At 44.7% G+C, this 18,353-nt stretch overlaps 1 protein-coding gene across 1 annotated transcript in view; it reads right to left on the bottom strand.

Moving 5' to 3' along the window:
- TNC (tenascin C) overlaps positions 1 to 18,248 on the bottom strand; it is a 50,608-nt gene extending 32,360 nt beyond the window's left edge. The window contains 13 exon segments of the mRNA XM_032233618.1: positions 3,835 to 4,098; positions 8,209 to 8,298; positions 9,615 to 9,800; positions 10,849 to 11,118; positions 12,670 to 12,826; positions 12,912 to 13,026; positions 13,707 to 13,974; positions 15,121 to 15,702; positions 15,705 to 15,800; positions 15,803 to 16,340; positions 16,342 to 16,460; positions 16,463 to 16,711; positions 17,683 to 18,248. Coding sequence (XP_032089509.1) covers positions 3,835 to 4,098; positions 8,209 to 8,298; positions 9,615 to 9,800; positions 10,849 to 11,118; positions 12,670 to 12,826; positions 12,912 to 13,026; positions 13,707 to 13,974; positions 15,121 to 15,702; positions 15,705 to 15,800; positions 15,803 to 16,340; positions 16,342 to 16,460; positions 16,463 to 16,711; positions 17,683 to 18,145 — 3,397 coding nt within the window. The 5' untranslated portion in view covers positions 18,146 to 18,248.
- Positions 18,249 to 18,353: the final 105 nt, after the last annotated feature.

Genomic DNA, 18,353 nt, shown 5'->3' with positions numbered 1-18,353 from the left:
TTTAATCATCCTAGTTGCTCTTCTCTGTACTTTTTCTACAGTTTCAACATCTTTTTATAGTGTAGTGACCAAAACTGGATGCAGTACTCTAGGTGTGGTCTTACTAGGGCTTTAGAGAGTGGTATTAGTACCTTACTTGATCTTGATTGTATCCCTCTGTTAATGCAGCTAAGGATTGTGTTGGCTTTTTTGGCTGTCGCTGCACACTCTTGGCTCATGTTTAATTGGTTGTCCATTAAGACTCCAAGATCCCTCTCCCAGTCCATGCTATTAAGCCTGGTTTCACCCAGTCTACATGTGTCCTTTTGATTTTTCTTGCCTAAGTGTAGGATTTTGCTTTTCTCTTCCTTGAATTTCATTTTGTTAGAAAGGACCCAGGGTTCAAGTCTGGCAAGATCCATCTAGATCTTGAGCCTATCTCCTAGGGTGTTAGCTATTCCTGCCAGCTGACTTCTGCTTTGGGGGCACTTTCCCCATTGCTGTGGGGCAGCCGTTTTAACCACGCAGGGCTTGCTCATTCCAAGAGGTTATGGAATTGTTATAATGAGACTGTGCCAAGAACAGATGGACACATGCTCTAATATTCATGTTACCCCCGGGATTTGTCTCGGAAGCATGCATGTTTTTCATTTTCCCTGTCTGCTTAATCGCTGACTGTGCAGATCTAGCCAGGAAATGGTTTTTATCTTATGTCTAAAGAAGGAATGGGCCCTTCCTGCCTTATGTAAAGGAGCCAGATAGATCAGCAAACACCTCTTGGTTTAATCCAGATGTTGGGACAATATATAGAGAGTAGCAGGTTACTCTATGAGGCCCAGGATATGCTGTCTGGCATACAGTGAGGAGGATGAGGAGGGGGAAGAGAGGGAGGAGGAAGAAAGAGGAGGGAAGAGGAGGAGGAAGGAGGAGGAGAAGAGGTGGAGGGTTTCCTGCCTAAGCAGGGGGTTGGATTAGAAGACCTCAAAGGTCCCTTCCAACTCTGTGATTCTATTCTATTCTACTCTACTCTACTCTATTCTATAAGAAACCATTTGACATGATAAGCAATGTAATCCAATTGCTTGTTTGCCAGTTCCTTGAGAAGAAGGAGGAGGAGGAAGAGAAGGAGGAGGAAGAGGAGGAGAAGCAGAAGCAGAAGCAGGAGGAGGAGGAGAAGGAAAAGGAGGAGGAGGAGAAGAAGAAAAAGGAGGAGGAGGAGGAGGAAGAGGAGGAGAAGAAGAAGGAGGAGGAGGAGGAGAAGAAGAAGAGGAAGCAGAAGAAGAAGCAGGAGAGTAGGAGGAGGAGGAGGAGAAGAAGAAGAGAAGGAGGAAGAGGAGGAGGAAGAAGAGAAGAAATGGAGGAGGAGGAGGAGAAGAAGAGAAGGGTAGAGAAGAAAGTAGATTGAGCTGAGGTTTAGCTTGATCATGGAAAGAAAACAGAAAGTTCTTCTAAAGTTGGCCTTCAAATTGTGTGTGTGTGTGTGTGTGTGTGTGTGTGTGTAGAAACAGATCCTTCTGTAAAGATTAGAACAATCTGCAACACATCTCTCTTCTGCTTTTCCATCTGGAAACCAAGCAAGCTTTTAAAAAGTTTGTGGCCATTAAAAAAAAATAATAATCTGGATCTACTTCCCCTAAAAACGACATGTTTGGGGTGAAAAGGCAATGGAAAATAAGGGAGACGTATCCCACTCTGACAGCTCTCTAGGTGTGTGGTTATAAAAGCTTGTATGTTTTCTCTTTCAAACTTTTCCCTTGGCTATAAACCTCCTGCACGCATCCAAATCTTTCTTTCATCTGTTTTTCTTTTTCTTTTTTCTTTTGTAATGGAATAGACTGTTTTGGATTTGGATCTGGGAAAATCATTAAAAGAAACATTGCCTTCTTGACGCTCTGTAGGACTCAGAGAAGAAACACTGGATGGAAACTAATCAAAGAGAGAATCAATCTGGAATCAAGGAGAAATTTCCTAAGAGTGGGGACAATTAACCGGTGGAACAGCTTGCCACTAGAAGTTGCGGGTGCTCCATCACTGGAGGTTTTTAAGGAGAGATTTGGACAGCCACTTGTCTGAAATGGTACAAGGTCTCCTGCTTGAGCAGGGGGCTGGGCTAGAAGACCTCCAAGGTCCCTTCCAGCTCTATTCCGATTCTGATTCTGGAAGGCGGGATTGAAAATTTAGGACTAATTTGGATGTTGTGTGTGTGTATGTTAATTTTCAAGGGGACAAAGCAGTACGGATAGTCCTGCACTTCAACAGTTCATTAAGTAACCATTCCAAATTACAACACCACTGAAGGAAGGAAGTTAGTCATACATTTTTCACCCTGTTGCAGAATCCCCGTGGTCAGGACCCTGGGCAACTGACTCACATTTATGACGGTTGCAGTGTCTCGTGGTCAGGTGACACCCTTTGGGGAGCCAGATTCACTTCCCAACCGCATGACTAATTTCACATCTGCAGCGATTCACTCAACAAAGGTGGCAAAGGAATATCGTAAAACGGGGCAAAGATTTTCACTGAACAGATTTCTCACTTAGCAACGTAAGTTGAGGACTACCCGTATTACTGAATTTGGGGTTGCAGAAAGCCAAAGTGAATGTGTGTGTGTGTGTGTGTGTGCGTGCGTGTTTTAATGCAAATTTCACCCATTCCAATGATCACTGTTTACACAGACACATACCTAATTTGCTGAAATATATAACATAAAGGCACGAGATGAGAGGGGGGGGAAATTAACATCCAGATGCTAATAATGTGCATATTAGCCCACAGCTCATAAACTCTACAGAATAAAGCTTTGATCTTATTTCCTTCAGCTATTGAAAACCCCTCCAACTGAGACCAATTTTTCCTCTTTGTTCATGGTTTCACTATTTGTTTGACGATTAAACCCACAATCAGGTGCGTCTGACATTTATATCGCAGACAATGGGCTCTTGCCCGATTGGTTCAGAATGGTGTTGATTTTCTCCCAAAATACAGGATATTTCCCACCCCCACCCACCCCCCAAAACCACTCCATTTTTTATGGTATGTTGACTCTGCTTTCTTGGAAGGAAACTAGGAACCATTTTTCAAACTAACAAGATTTATTGAGTGTTGCAAACTTTGGGGGAATTCCATCCCAGGTGTGGAGCGGTTAAACTGATGTGGAATTTGACCAAGGGTGAAGGCATTTGATGAAATGAGTGTAATTCCCCAAATCTTATGCCTTTTCAACAAATTTAAAAAAATGTTGGTCTACTACACTCTTTCTATTTTGGCGTCTGTGCAAAAGCCAAAATACTAGTTCGTGCTCTGAACTGAAAGTGGAAACTGTTCTCCCTCTGCCTTGTGTGTTTGCTTGTATCTACCACGTTGGAAGAACCTGTTGTTGCTATTGCATATATGACTTAAGTGTTGTATTATATAAACAGAAGTTAATGAATCCGGCTGAATCAGTTAACCTGTGTGTGCTTTCTGGATTTGATTGCTGAAACAAACTCTGACAGGTTGGCATGGAGGAAGCCACAACGGAAATATCCTTTAGAAAATAGCTCTTGTTCAATAGGGTTCTCCCAGCCAGATGTTTGGGATTTCAACTGCTGGAATTTTTTGCAAGGAGAAATTTGGAAGGTAGCTGCTTACCCATCTGGAGGACGTCAAAGGTGAGGAACAAGGTTTGAGAAGCACCAAAAGAAAGTCTATCTTTGGGACAACCATGATTGAGGATCTCCACAGACAAGACTAGAGAAGGCATCTCCTTCTCAATGCATTTAGAGGAGACCAACTTCTTCACAGTGGCGCCAGAGAAAAGTGGACGATCAACAGATCTCCCAGTGGACTTAAGTGAGGAGAAAGAATCTCACCTACCTGTAGAACCAGTGACGGTTGAAGGCTTACTCTTGAGTCTGCCTTTTTCAGCCACGAGGGTGATGGTGTATTCCATCCCAGCATCTAGGGAGCGGAGGATGTAGGATGTGCTATCAGCTGGAATCTCAATTTCATTCTTCTTCCCCAGTGGGGTGACGTAAGTAAGGCGGTAGCGGTCAATTTTGGCCAAGGGTCTCTTCCAACGTAAAGTGAAAGCAGTTTCAGTAGGATCTACGACCTCCAGGTCCTTGGGACTATCCAGATCTGTGGATGCGAAGAAAGGATTTTTTGACTATTATTAGGTCCCTGAAATGGAATATATACCATATTTTACCGAGTATAAGACACCCCCCCCTAAAAAGGGTGAAAATTTGGGTGCGTCTTATACACTGAATGTAGCCCCACCCCCCACCGTCCCCCCACCCTTGGGCCTCTGCCTCCCAACAATTTGCCTCCTTGCAGCAAACTGGGAAAATGGGGCTTGCAGAGGCTGCAATAGCCGATAGCAATCCCTGCAGCCTGAAACAGCTGGTGATCGGGAGGCCCAGGCTGAAACTGAAAGTGAAAGTTGCTGTTTGTTGCAAGGAGGCAAATTGCTGGGAGGCAGAGGCAGATTTTTTTTTTCTTGCGCTAATCAGGCTGTTTGCTGTTTGCTGCAAGGAGGTAAGTCAATAACTCTAAATGCCTATTCGTATTTATTTTTATTTTTTTTGAGATTTTTATTAACAAACATGTAAAATACGAACACACAAAACTTAGACGTACACCACATTTACACAGTACAATACAAACAGGAGCTTCCTGTTCTTTCTAATAGCAATTCGATACCACTCACCTTATATTATTCCCCCTTCTATTGTATTTCATTTGGATTTCACCATTCTTAACCCTCTTATTTTACTCATAACTATTTATTTTTGAGTTTTGTTATATTCCTTCATTGATTCTTATTTCTTTCCTCTATCCACCTATTCAATTTATCCCATATCTGGTAGAATTCTGATTCTTCTTTTCCCTGGATTTCTTTAGTTAGTTTGTCCATTTCGGCACAGTCCATAACCTTTCTTATTATTTCAACTTTGCTTGGAATTAATTTGTTTTTTCCATTTCTGGGCAAAGGCAATCCTTGTCGCCGTAATTATATGTCGTATTAAATACTGGATTTCTTTTTTGTGTTTCGCAGACATTATTCCTAATAAAAAAAACTTTAGGTTTCCATTCTATTTTAACCCCTGTTATTGCCTCCAGCCAATTTTTGATCCTTTTCCAAAATTTTTAATCCTCTATTCATATTTATAACGGTCGCTGTGTCTTGGGATCCTGCGATCTTTTTTTTTTGTGACCTTCTGACTGTCGTGGTGTCTAGTTGTTCTAGTGTGCAGTGCCCAATAGCATCGTTTCGAGGGTAGGAGTTGAAACAATTTAGGTACAGGATGCGAGGGGTTTGCAAACATTTTCACAGAACCTCTTTTTGACTCAATGGAAGGCAGGTTAGGTAGCCATGGTTTTTTTCCTGCGGTCCTGATTCTCCTCTGAAGTCTCTGTCTGTCTGGTTGGGTTGCAGAGCCAAACCAGACCATTACAGAAGTGCCAATGGCAGACAATGGTCATACTACGCAGGCTGCCCAGGAAAAATAAATCCATCAAGGAAACCCACATCGAGATCCTGCGATTTGGATCCCTCCCATTATACGCCCCATATGGAACATGTTTCTTACGCAAGAGACAGTGGTGAAGAAATGAAAGTCCATGAGCTTAAAACTGGCTCACGGGAACACCATGGTTAGCCACAAGTGGACGGGTGACATTTAGCTGCATCCAAATGACTCTTACGTGGGAAGAAGATGTGCATTTCTTGTCCATAATCCGAGTTGTCTCTTTTCTCTTTCCCACTCCAAATTAAGTGGGGGGAGGGGGGAGAGCTGATTTAAGTCTTTTTTTCCCGTCAGTCTAAACTGCACATTCAGGCTTAACCCTGGCTCAGGAACTCAACTCTACTAAATCCCTGTGGCTTTCTTTTTGTCTTCCCACTCATTTCTCTGGTTTGGCTCACTTTTTTGAGCTGTCTAATGCGTTTCTTCTCCCCCTGTAATTATCTTTTGACCAATCAGAAAAGTCTCTTCGTTGGAGCCTCTGGGCCAGTTTTGTGAATTATGTCAAAGGGGTGTAGGGAATTTATGACCCAGCCCTCTCCCAGAAAAAAATGAAATATCCTAGGAAATATTGGAAAGGCAGAATATTTCTGGATGTGAAAAGGAAGAAACCTGTTTTAAAAGACAGAATAGCTGCCTGCAGCTTCCTGCCCTCCCCTTCAATGAGCCATTGAAGCCTGAGCTAGTCCACTTTATAATAAAGAGTTCTCCCCTTCAGCTCCAGGGGGATGGGATTAAGACATGATAATATTGGCCCTGTACCCAACTCACCACATGGCATCTGATAACTCAACCAAACCTGGATTCAAAACGCAGCCTAGAGAGTTGCCCCTGCATAGGCCCATGGGAGTCTGACAACCAATCAGAATACAAGATCAAAGGCCAGAAAGGGCATAAAACCAGGGACTCAGCTTCTCTTCCTCCCTTCCCTTCTCTTCTCCACCAACATTGAAGCATTTCATCACCTTTTCTATTCAGGACTCAAGCCACGTCATCCTGTCCACCAATAAACCACCTTTCCAAGCAGCCTCCATGTCTCCAGTGTCTTTTTCCCCCACTTGGAGCTGAACCCAGAAGGACATTTCTTCCAACAGGGGAAGGCGGAAAGAAGGGGAGGGGAGGAGGAGGAGGGTTTGAGTAACCTTAATGAAAGGCATTGGAACCTCATTTATTTGCCCACACAGCAGTGGATCAAAATGATCTTTGCTCCTTCTGCCAAAACTTGAGAACAGACGTTAAGCAGAGCAGAGTAAAAGGATAAATGTGCATTTAATTATCTTCAAGCCTTCCTCAAAGAATTCCACGGGGCACGCTACCTTTCTTGCTTAAGAGTTTGCCGATGAGTATCTGCCATCAATATTTCCCGTTCTAAGCAGGTAAAGATTATAAAGAGCTACGCTTGAAGTGAAAGTTTGGAGAACATGTTCTCCATCTTATTCATGATAGGACTGAAGGGATAGGATGAGGTTGAAGCTTAGGGGTCTCTTGTCCAGGTTTTGAGAATTTATGTCTGGGCTGCCTAGGGAAAAGAAAGCCGTGCTATCAAAAGAAAAGAATATTTGCAGCTCAGGGCTGAACTGTGAGGTGTTCTCAGAACTTGGTGGTTTTCTTGCAGATGTTTCATGGCCCAACTAGGTAACATCATCAGTGCTAGAAGGGAGCAGGGATTGAGAAGAGGAGGAGGAAGTGAAAGAGGAAGAGGAGGAGGAAGAGGAGGAGGAGAGAAGGACTGTGAGTTCTTGGTGCTCTCTGAGCTTGGTGGTTTTCTTGCAGCTGTTTCATACCCAACTAGGTATTATCATCAATGCTAGAAAGGAATGGGGATTGCAGGGAGGGGGGAAGAGGAAGATGAGAGGAGGAGGAGGAGGAAGATGAAGAAGAGGAGGAGGGAAGGACTGTGGGCCCTTGGCTCTCTGAGCTTGGTGGTTTTCTTGCAGATGTTTCATGACCCAACTAGATAATATCATCAATGCTAGAAAGGAATGGGGATTGCAGGGAGGGGGAGGAAGAGGAAGATGAGGAGGAGGAGGAGGAAAGAAGGACTGTGGGCCCTTGGTGCTCTCTGAGCTTGGTAGTTTTCTTGCAGATGTTTCATGAGCTAGCTAGGTAATATCATCAATGTTAGAAGATAATGGGGATTGCAGGAAGGAGGAGGAAGACGAAGACGAAGAGGAGGAAGAGGAGGAAAGTACTGTGGGTCCTTGGTGCTCCCTGAACTTGGTGGATTACTTGCAGACGTTTCATGACCCAACTAAGTAGTATCATCAGTGCTAGAAAGAAACGGGGTGTGTGGAGAAGAGGAAGAAGACTCTTGCTGAGTTTTCATGACCCAACTAGATATATCACCACTAGAAGGGAAAAGGGTTCACGGAGAGGAGATGAGGATGAGGATGAGGATGGGTGGGGATGAGAGGAGGAGGAGGAGGAGGAGAGAGAAGGACGGAGGGTCCTTGCTGCACTCTGAGCTTGATTTTTCTTTCATTACCCAACTAGGTAACATCATCAGTGCCCTGCTTAATGACCACTGAAAACCATCCTTTTGGCCACTTTTTGTCCCCTTATCACAGTCCAATATCCCTTTTGGTGCCTAAAGCTGGTTACAATCCAGGCAAAGTCTATTTTAGCTCGCTAAACTAGCTTCAATACATTGTCCTAAGTCTCCAGACCTTTCACAGGACTTTCCTTTCCTCCTTTCTTCACATAATGAATGAATCGTTCTTACCGGTGCCAGCGTTGATGGTGGACGGAAAACTCTCTTTGTCCTCTTTCACCGAGGTTACGCCAATGCCGTATTCCGTTCCCGGCCTCAGGCCTTAAAAGAATGGATAATTATTAATATTGCTACTAATAAGCAATTTCTCTCCTGCCCGCCCCTCAAAGCAGGAGTGGGATACTGCTGTTTTAACAATCGGTTTGGTGATTGTCGGAACGAATCATCACTCTGCTAAACAACTAATCCCCACAACACTGTCAAATAATTTACTAAGACTTCATTGACTGTTGCCCTTCTCTTCCTTCCTAGCACCTATCTCTCCCCACTTATGGCTATAACCATGTTGCTTGTATCTTCCAATTTATATTGTTTTTATTTGTTTCCTAGTACAATTCGATAGCTTATTAGTAACCTTGACTATCACTAAGTGTCGTATCTTATAATTCTTGATGAATATATTCTATTTTATTTTTCTTTATGTACACTGAGCATTTGCACCAAAGACAAATTCCTTGTATGTCCAGTTACACTTTGCCAATAAATTATTCTATTCTATTCTATTCTATTCTATTCTATTCTATTCCTTACTCCATTCCATTCCATTCCTTATTCTATTCCATTCTATTCTATTCCCTATTCTATTCTATTCTATTTCATTTCATTCCATTCCACTCCACTCCACCACATTCCATTCTATTCTATTACTTATTCTATTCTACTCTACTCTATTCTATTCTATTCTATTCCATTCCACTACACTCCATTCTATTCCTTATTCCATTCCATTCCTTATTCCACTCCACTCCACTCCATTCCATTCCATTCTATTCTATTCTATTCTATTCTAATCTAATCCTTATTCTATTCTATTCCATTCCATTCCATTCTATTCCTTATTCTATTCCATTCCATTCCACTCCACTCCACCACATTCCATTCTATTCTATTACTTATTCTATTCTACTCTATTCTACTCTACTCTATTCCATTCGACTACACTACACTACACTCTGTTCTATTCCTTATTCCATTCCATTCCTTATTCCACTCCACTCCATTCCATTCTATTCTATTCTATTCCTTATTCTATTCTATTCCATTCCACTCCACTCCACTCCATTCTATTCCTTATTCCATTCCATTCTACTCCACTCCACTCCATTCTATTCTATACCTTATTCCATTCCATTCCACTCCACTCCATTCTATTCTATTCCTTATTCCATTCCATTCCACTGCACTGCACTCCACTCCATTCCATTCTTTTGATCTCATTGTATGGACAGGTTGCTCATGGAACATTCCAACGTGTGATCAAAGGAACATCCCTCAGTTGCCTGCCCTCAAAATCAAAAGCATGGGTTTAGGTTGACATCTGTTGAGCAACAGCTTCAGGGACTTCCTGAAAGTCCTACCAGAGAGGGTAACTTTGGAGGTGGCCTGGTTGCTTCTGGGCACTGTGACCTCAGCGTGATCTCCGCCTGAGAGAGGGGCGTATTTGATCCTGTAGACATCTGGCATGGCTTGGCTGTTTTTCCACTCCAGGGTGATTGTGCGGTCCGTCTGAGAAATGCGTCTCAGGTTTTGGGGAGCATCCAGATCTGGGAAGACAGAGAGAAAGAAATTGAACTTCCTCTGTTAACATCGGATATCAGCCCCAAACCATGAAACAACTCCACTGGAAAGCAAGACTACTTTTATGAAGCTGGCTAGGATAACAGAATCTTGCAAGTCTAATTATGCTTCTTATAGTTCAACTAGTTCAAAACCCAACGTGCCCAGGTATTTATTTATTGTGGGGAAATGTCCAGACCAAATGTAACTTCTAATGTTGGATGAGAGAAGACGTTTTGCTTCTCTCATCCAAGACACTTGAGGACACTCATCTGAGCTCTGAGCTGAAGAAGCTTCTTGGATGAGAAGCGAAATGTCTTCAAAGAAAAACCAGAAAGTCCAGCTGCTTCTTGAAAAAAAGCACCTTTTGGACCTCAATGTGTCAGGTTTCCAGATTTTTAATAGGCATCTTCATAAATCACCAAAGTCGTTCTTCAAAGTCTGAAAGCTAATGAACACAGGAGAATCACTACTGAGAGTGTCCCGACATAAGGCATTCTTGCATGGTTCGGGAGCATCTCTGCAGCGGACAAAAAAAGGCTCTCCAGAGAATCATTAAAACTGCCCAGAATATCACCGGGCTCCAGCTACCAGCCCTGGACGATATCTTCACATCTCGATGTTCGAGAAAGTTGCACAACATTCTCAGAGACTCTTCCCATCCTGATTACCATCTTTTTAGACTGTTGCCTTCTGGCAGAAGATACAGAACCATTAAAACTCGGACCACACGTCTTCTGAATAGCTTTTATCCCAGAGCTATCATTGCACTCAACAATGAACTAAAAGGGCCACCATCAGTGAACTGTGGATAGCGTTACTTGGTCTGTGTGTGGATGCTTGGGTGGTTTAGGGGCAGGGAATTTTTTTGGTGGGTGGGTGGGGTGTTTGGGCATTGTCATGTGCGTTCGGCCTGGTCTCTTGGTGTTATGTGAATTTCGTTGTATGTGTAAACTGTGTACATATGTACATGACAATAAAGTAAAGAAACTTACTCAAAAGCAAAGCAAAAAACAAACAAGCCACATTTCATACCTGTGACAAAGGTTTCAGTGATTGGGTCACTCGCCATAAGTCCACGCCGAGACACGAGGGTCACTTCATATTCCATGTGTGGCTTCAGATTTCCAATGGAATACTGGCTTTCGTCTTCGGAGAGATCAATGGACGTTCGGTCCCCTGGGGTATTTTTGGGCCCATAAGTCAGCTCAAGTCCGTCAATCTCAGCTAAGGGTCTGAACCATGTTATGAGGGCGGTCGTGTCGGTAACATCCTTTGCTTCAATCTGGGCGGGGGCATCCAGTTCTTGGAAGAAAAAAAACAAGACAAGGCAAAGATTTAACATACCCTAATACAGAACAATCCCATCATTGAAAAGAAAAGAAAAAGGAATTGGAAAAGGGTTGCGGAGTGGAACAAGATTTCTTTGAAAGAAATACACAAAATTTCACCTGGAGTAAGTTTTCCTTTATATCAGGAGTCCCCAAATTCTTCAACTTATCAGCTGTTTCTTCACTGACACCCCCAGACATGGAAATCTATATATACTGTATATAAAAGCCAAATGCGACTCACTCATCACAAAATCTCTAGAACTGTAAAGCCTAATAACTTGAATTTGGCACGTATGTTCCTTGTATCTTCTAGGTGCTCGCTAAGAAAGGACTTTTTGAAATGACCATCCGATCATTAGTATTTCTTATACAGTAATTAATACGCTCTGATGCTAAGGAGTTCTACTCCCCCTCCCCACCTGAAAAGACCTCTGTTCCAACTGCCAGTTGCCTCACATTCTGTTACCCTCAGTTCAAACTGGCAGATGTTCCACTCCTTCACTCAGGAGCGGTCTGGGGCTCCTTACAGTGCTAAACGTCAGTACTTCACCAAAATGTCTATGCCTTCCACCTAGACTCAAGGTGGTGGGAGCGATATACATGTTTTAATCACCGACCACCACTGAGCCAATGGATTCTAAACTGAATTTCTCCTGCATAGCCCATAGTTTCATCGTGAAGCATGGGTAGCCAGCTAGTAATTGAATAAATACTATCTTCACTAACCATACTGTGAATAAGGACAACTATTGATCACTTGGATATGCTCATTGACCCTTGTGTCACTGCTGATCACTTTGAAGAACTCTGCTCTACTTTTCTTTCCATGTTTTCTTCTCTTTCTTTTTAATGATTAAATAGTCCTTTCTCTTCCAAATCTTGCTGTCCTATTTCTAAAAAGGCAAAGAAAAGGAGGGCTCTGCAGGTGTCAAATCAATCTGAAGGCACTCTGAATGGAATCAGCTCTCCGTTTTGGGGCAGTGTCATGGTTCTGACGGATGCCTTAATTAAATCATGAGCCTCGAGCCAAGCTTCAAACGAATCAGTTATTTATTAGGAGCAACATGTCGGCACATACCCAAGTGAAGCCAGCACTGACCCCACGTATTTACAGCCCAACTATGACCCTGTTTCCCCCCTTCCCCTAGGGTGTGTCATAAATGACATTCTCCAACAGAGCCCTTTCGCAGGCTGTAGAGATCATGCCTTTCCAATTGTTGCTGGTAACCTCGGATACAGCCTTGAGAAAGGTACACGCGGGATGTGCTTCTGGTTGTGGCTGCTGTGCTGCTCCATCATTTTGGAGTGGGATGTAAATGGTGGAATCAGATTTGATCATTCCAAATCAGGAACAGATTACTACCTTCCTAGAAAAGATGTATTGTCCCATCTCCTGGTGCTCCTAACCATCCTTAAATAAGTCCTTTTTGATTTGATTAAAAGCCCTCAATGGACAGTTGCAGTGATGATCTCTATGGGCTTTCTCTCATCTCTTGGTTGAGGTACCTCCACAGCTACTTACTTGTGGTTACAATTCTTGACACAGCAGGTCCTCTGATCTCATTCTTCACGACAACCAGAGATACATTATATTGCTGTCCTGGTGCAAGGCCTTGTTGTAGGTAGGTTGTTTGAGGGCTCTTCAAACTGCTTCGGATGGCCCCGTTGTCTTCCTCTTTCTGCAACGCAAACGCATCAACATGAGAAAACAGGAAGGTAGCCAGGAAAGGAAAGCAGGATATCCCAGGTCAGAATCCTTCTTACCATGCTTTTAAAGATAATCTCCCACCCATGGAAAGGGAAATTAAAGGCATCCCATTCAACGTCCACGGAGGTCTCTTTAACTGATTTGAACTTCAAGCCATCAGGGCAGGCAAGTCTGGAAACCAGAAGCAGAAGGAGAGAAGACTGTTTCAGCACAGATCCACATGATTTGTTTTATATCTTTACCCTTTTAGAGCAGAATAACAGAGTTGGAAGGGACCTTGGAGGTCTTCTAGTCCAACCCCCTGCTTAGGCAGAAAACCCTAGAGCACTTCAGACAAATGGTTCTCCAACGTCTTCTTAAAAACTTCCAATGTTGGAGCACTCAAACTTCTGGAGGCAGGTTGTCCACTGATTAATTGTTCTAACTATTTCTCCTTATTTCCAGGTTGAATCTCTCCTTGATTAGTTCCCACCCATTGCTTCATGTCCTACCCTCAGGTGCTTTGGAGAATAGCTTGACTCCTTCTTCTTTGGGGCAGCACCTGAGATATGGAAGACTGCTATCATGTCTCCCCTAGTCCTTCTTTTCATTAAACTAGACATACCCAGTTCCTGCAACTGTTCTTCATATATTAAATCATAGTTACATTAAGTAGGGTGAAGATGCCAATATGAACCACACCCAAATCTGGAGAGAGTTTAAGCCTAGCTTGGGTTGGATGTCAAGTTTTGAGCTGCTCAACTTCTTCTATCAACAGTTGCTTCAAGCCACACAAAACTTACAGGCTAACTGATGTAGCATAAACATACCAAATTTAACAGCCTCAATGACTCACTTGGCCTTTAAAGTACTTACAAGTGGCAATCCGGGCATTAATGGGGATGCTTTTTTTGTTCCTTAGGATGGCAAAAACGCGGATGAAATATTCCACACCAGGTTCCAACTCCTGGATGGTGGCCGATGTTTTGTTTCCAGGTACCCGGAACTGAAGTTCTAAGCCATCGATGCTGGTTGGAATGTAGCTGATGAGATATTCACTGACGACATTTTCATTCGCCCATTCCAAGTTGATGGTTTTATCTGTCACTTCCGTCACCGTCAAATCCTTTGGAGGAGATACTGTCGTGAAGATTTGAAGAAGAAAAATTAAAAATAGCGGATTTTTTCAGACTATAAGATGCACCGTATAAGACGCATCAAGATTTTGAAGAGGTAAATTTTGCATTCTGCAGGCCTCCTAAACTCTCTGCACGCCTCATTTTTTTGTGAAAAACGGGGCACACAGAGAGTTTGAGAGGCCTGCAAAGTGCTCCTGAGGCTGGGGGGTGGGGCAAAAACAAGCAAAAATGGCCCGTTTTTTTGTGAAAATGTGCCCGGGTTTTTTTTTGTTTTTTTTGCAAAAAAACAAGGCATGCATAGGCTTTAGGAGGCTTGTAGAGTGCTCTGGGGACTAGCGGGGGCAAAAACAGCAAAAATGGCCCATTTTCCATTCATTTTTGCCCTCCCAGTCTGCAGGAGCACTTTTCAGGCCTCCCAAACCCCCTGCATATCCATTTTGCAAAGGGGGTGGGATTTTGGGATGTCAAAGTGTATAAGACACACCCATATTTTCACCCTCTTCTTTGGGGGGGAAAGGTGCATCTTATACTGCCCAAAAATACGGTAGTCATCAGAGAAGTCCAAGAAGAAAAGGAACGTTTCTTTCTAGAACCGAAACCCAACATGAAAGAAGGACCTACGGATCCAGCAAAAAATTATGGAATCTACCAGCTGGAGCTATAAATGTAGAGTTATCAGCCCTCTTCTCCCCAAGGCAGGGGTAGGCTGATGGGGGGAGGGTTCCAGGGGTTCGGGAGTACCTCTAGCTAAGTTTCTGTACAGTTCAAAGACCCCCAAATCTAAGGTGACCAGACATCCCGCTTTTGGCAGGACGATCCCACTTTTGAACAATTTGTCCCGTGGCATTTTTAAAAAGTCCCGATTTCGCCCTCCCGGAGTCTTGAGGAAAGCCTCCAGAGCCAGGGGAGGTCAACATCCCCCCCTGCAGTGGAGGAGGCTGACTGGGCCTCACCCACCATGGCCACGCCCACCCAGCAACCGGGCAAAGAACCCCTTGCTAAAACTTTTGAAGCCCACCCTGTCTACAATCGCCATTATTCTCAAGATGGTGTGAACGTGTCGGATGGAGATTATAGGAATGGCACAAGGGAACCATGTCTAGATTCTCCATATGTCCCCTCAACTCTGTGATTCGGTAGAACTTACCATCTGAACAGTCGTCACCTATGAAGCCTTCTTCACAGATACATCGCCCGGCTACACAACGACCAAGATCATTGCAATTGTTGGGGCAGGACTGCTCCGCACAAGCAGGGCCTTCATATCCTTCGTCACATAGGCACACACCATCAATGCACTGCCCTCTGTTGTTGCAGTCATCGGGGCACTTCCGTTGGCCACAGTCTATGCCAGTGAAGCCCTCGTCACAGACACACTGTCCATTCAGACAACGGCCTTGATTGTTGCAGTTGTTGACGCAAGCTAGCTCCCCGCAGTCCTCTCCGAGGAAGCCTTCATTGCATTCACAGACCCCGTTGACACAGCGGCCGCGATGGTTGCAGTCCTGGGGGCAGGTCAGTTCTGAGCAGTCTTCAGCGGTGTACCCTTCGTCACATATGCATTGCCCGTCAATGCAGCGCCCGTGGTTGTTGCAGTCATTGGGGCACCGCAGTTCATTGCAATCAAGGCCCGTGAAAGCTTCTTCACATACACACTGGCCATCCACACATTTCCCCCGCTTGTGGCAATCGTTGGGACACCTGCGCTGGCTGCAATCCTCACCCACAAGCCTTCATCGCAGACACACTGCCCTTTGACGCACTGGCCGCGCTTGTGGCAGTCATGGAGGCATCTCAGATCCCCGCAATCCTCCCCCATGTATCCTCATTGCACTGACATTTCCCATCAACACACCGGCCATGGTTATTGCAATCCTTGGGGCATCTGAGTTGACTACAATCCTCCCCCATGAAGGCTTCGTCACACACACACTGACCATTCACGCACTGCCCCCGATTTTGGCAGTCATTGAGACACCTCACCTCGCCACAGTCTGGTCCCAAGAAGCCTTCATTGCACACACATTGCCCATTGATGCAACGTCCCTGGTTGTGACAGTCATTGGGACATCTCTGTAGAGAGCAGTCATCTCCAGTGAATCCTTCATTGCACACACACACACCGTTCTCACAGCGACCGTTATGGTGACAGTCGTTTGGACAGGCCAGGTCCCCACAGTCCTCACCAGTGAACCCCGTTTCGCAGTAGCAGGTGCCGTTGATGCAACGACCCCGATCATAGCAATCGTTGGGGCAAATGAGCTCACTGCAGTCCTCACCCGTGTAGCCTTCGTCGCACACGCACTCCTCTTCCATGCAGCGCCCCCGATTGTTGCAGTTGTTAAGGCAAAGGGATTGGCTGCAGTCTACCCCCGGTGAAACCTTCCATGCAGATGCATTGCCCGTTCACACAATTGCCATACTCACTGCAGGGCACCAGGCAGACCTCAAGGCCGCAGTCGTCCCCGGCGTAACCATCGAAACACCACATTTCCCATCCACGCATTTGCCTTGATCATTGCAGTCCCCAGGACAGGCCAGCTCTCCACAATCGTAGCCGGTGTAACCATAATCACAAATACACTGCCCGTTGATGCACTGGCCCCTCTCGTTACAGTTCTGTGAGCATTCTGGTTCGGAGCAATTTGGTCCTTTCCACCCCTGTTCACAGATGCAACCACAAACATCATTGCTGTAGTTTCCTCGCCCACTGCAGTAGGGAGTAGCATCGATGGTACCTGTCCGAAAAAAATAGCACTTAGACATATACTGCTTTACAGTACATAAGTATGTACAGTATTATAGATACAAAAGTATTTATTAAATATATAAATAAATACAAGGAACACAGTGGCTCGGTGGTTATGACACTGAGCTTGTCGATCAGAAGGTCGGCAATTCAGCGGTTCGAATCCCTAGTGCCGCATAACGGAGTGAGCTCCCATTACTTGTCCCAGCTTCTGCCAACCTAGCAGTTCAAAACCATGTAAAAATGCAAGTAGAAAACTAAGAACCACCTTTGCTGGGAAGGGAACAGTCCCAGCTGATCAGGAGGGAATGGAGATTTTGCAGTAACCTTCCCCTGGAGTGGGGAGGGAATGCAGATTTTGCAGTATCCTTCCCCTAGAGTGGGGAGGGAAAGGTGATTTTGCAGTATCCTTTCCCTGGAGTGGGGAGGGAATTGAGATTTTGCAGTATTCTTTCCTTGGAGTGAGGTGGGAATGGAGATTTTACAGTATCCTTCCCCTGGAGTGGAGAGGGAATGGAGATTTTACAATATCCTTCCCCTGGAGTTGGGAGGAAATGGGGATTTTGCAGTATCCTTCTCATGGAGTGGAGAGGGAATTGAGATTTTACAGTATCCTTCCCCTGGAGTGGGGAAGGAATCGAGATTTTACACTACCCTTCCCTTGCCACACCCACCAAGTCACACCACACCCACAGAACCAGTAGTAAAAAATTGAATCCCACCACTGTGACCAGACCAATACTTTTAGTGCTGTCCAGGGTCCTGAAATGGAATATTCTAGAGCTGTCTCCATTCTAGTTCTTCTATTTCTTTCTTTGGGAATTCTAGTTCTCCTATTTTTGTTTGGGAATTCTAGTTCTTCTATTTTTCTTTGGGAATTCTAGTTCTATTTTTTGTTTGGGAATTCTAGTGCTTCTATTTTATTCCATCCCACCTTGCTTCTGGGTCCCCCCAACTTACCTTTTGCCGTCTGTGCACTGGAACAGCACCCTGACCCACCGCCACACTGTTCCTGCAGAGAAGATACCAGCTCTTCCAATTCTTCCAGCCGGCTGAGCAGCTCCTTGATATCAGGGGCCGCCGCACACCCGCAAGCCCGTCGCGGGATATTGATCCGGTGCGTGAACACAATCTGATTGTCTTCATTCAACGTGTGCTCCTGATAGTGTTTTCCTGGCTCAGATGGAAGTGCAAATTCCGAGTCTCCACTGGGGGGATCCAAGTCCACGGAGCAAAGGGAGCCCACGGGGACATTGATATTGTAGACGTGGTTGAAGACCACTGGTTGGTTATCCTCCGGTAGTGTCACGTTGATTCCTGTTTCCCTCTTCTGCCGGATAATTCTCTTGATGAGTCCACCGCTAGCATCTTGATGGGATAGAAAGATGGCCATGAAGGCCACGACCCACGCGGACAGCGCCATCCTCAGTTCCTCTCTTTGCACTCTTGGTAGACGAAGGACCGTATGAAGTTGCAAAGAAGGGACGCCACTTGGTTGCAACAGAGAGTTTCAGGATAGCCTTCGCTTTTGGCCCTGCAAGAGTTAACAGAGATGGAGACTCAGTTAATTTGATGTGAAATCAATACCACACACAACACTGGAATGACCTGCATGAAAGGGATGGGCCCTG

This window comes from Thamnophis elegans, chromosome 16, assembly GCF_009769535.1.
Source record: "Thamnophis elegans isolate rThaEle1 chromosome 16, rThaEle1.pri, whole genome shotgun sequence".
NCBI lineage: Eukaryota > Metazoa > Chordata > Lepidosauria > Squamata > Colubridae > Thamnophis > Thamnophis elegans.
Note: the sequence above shows the minus strand (reverse complement) of the source record. Positions and strands in the feature narration are given on the sequence as shown.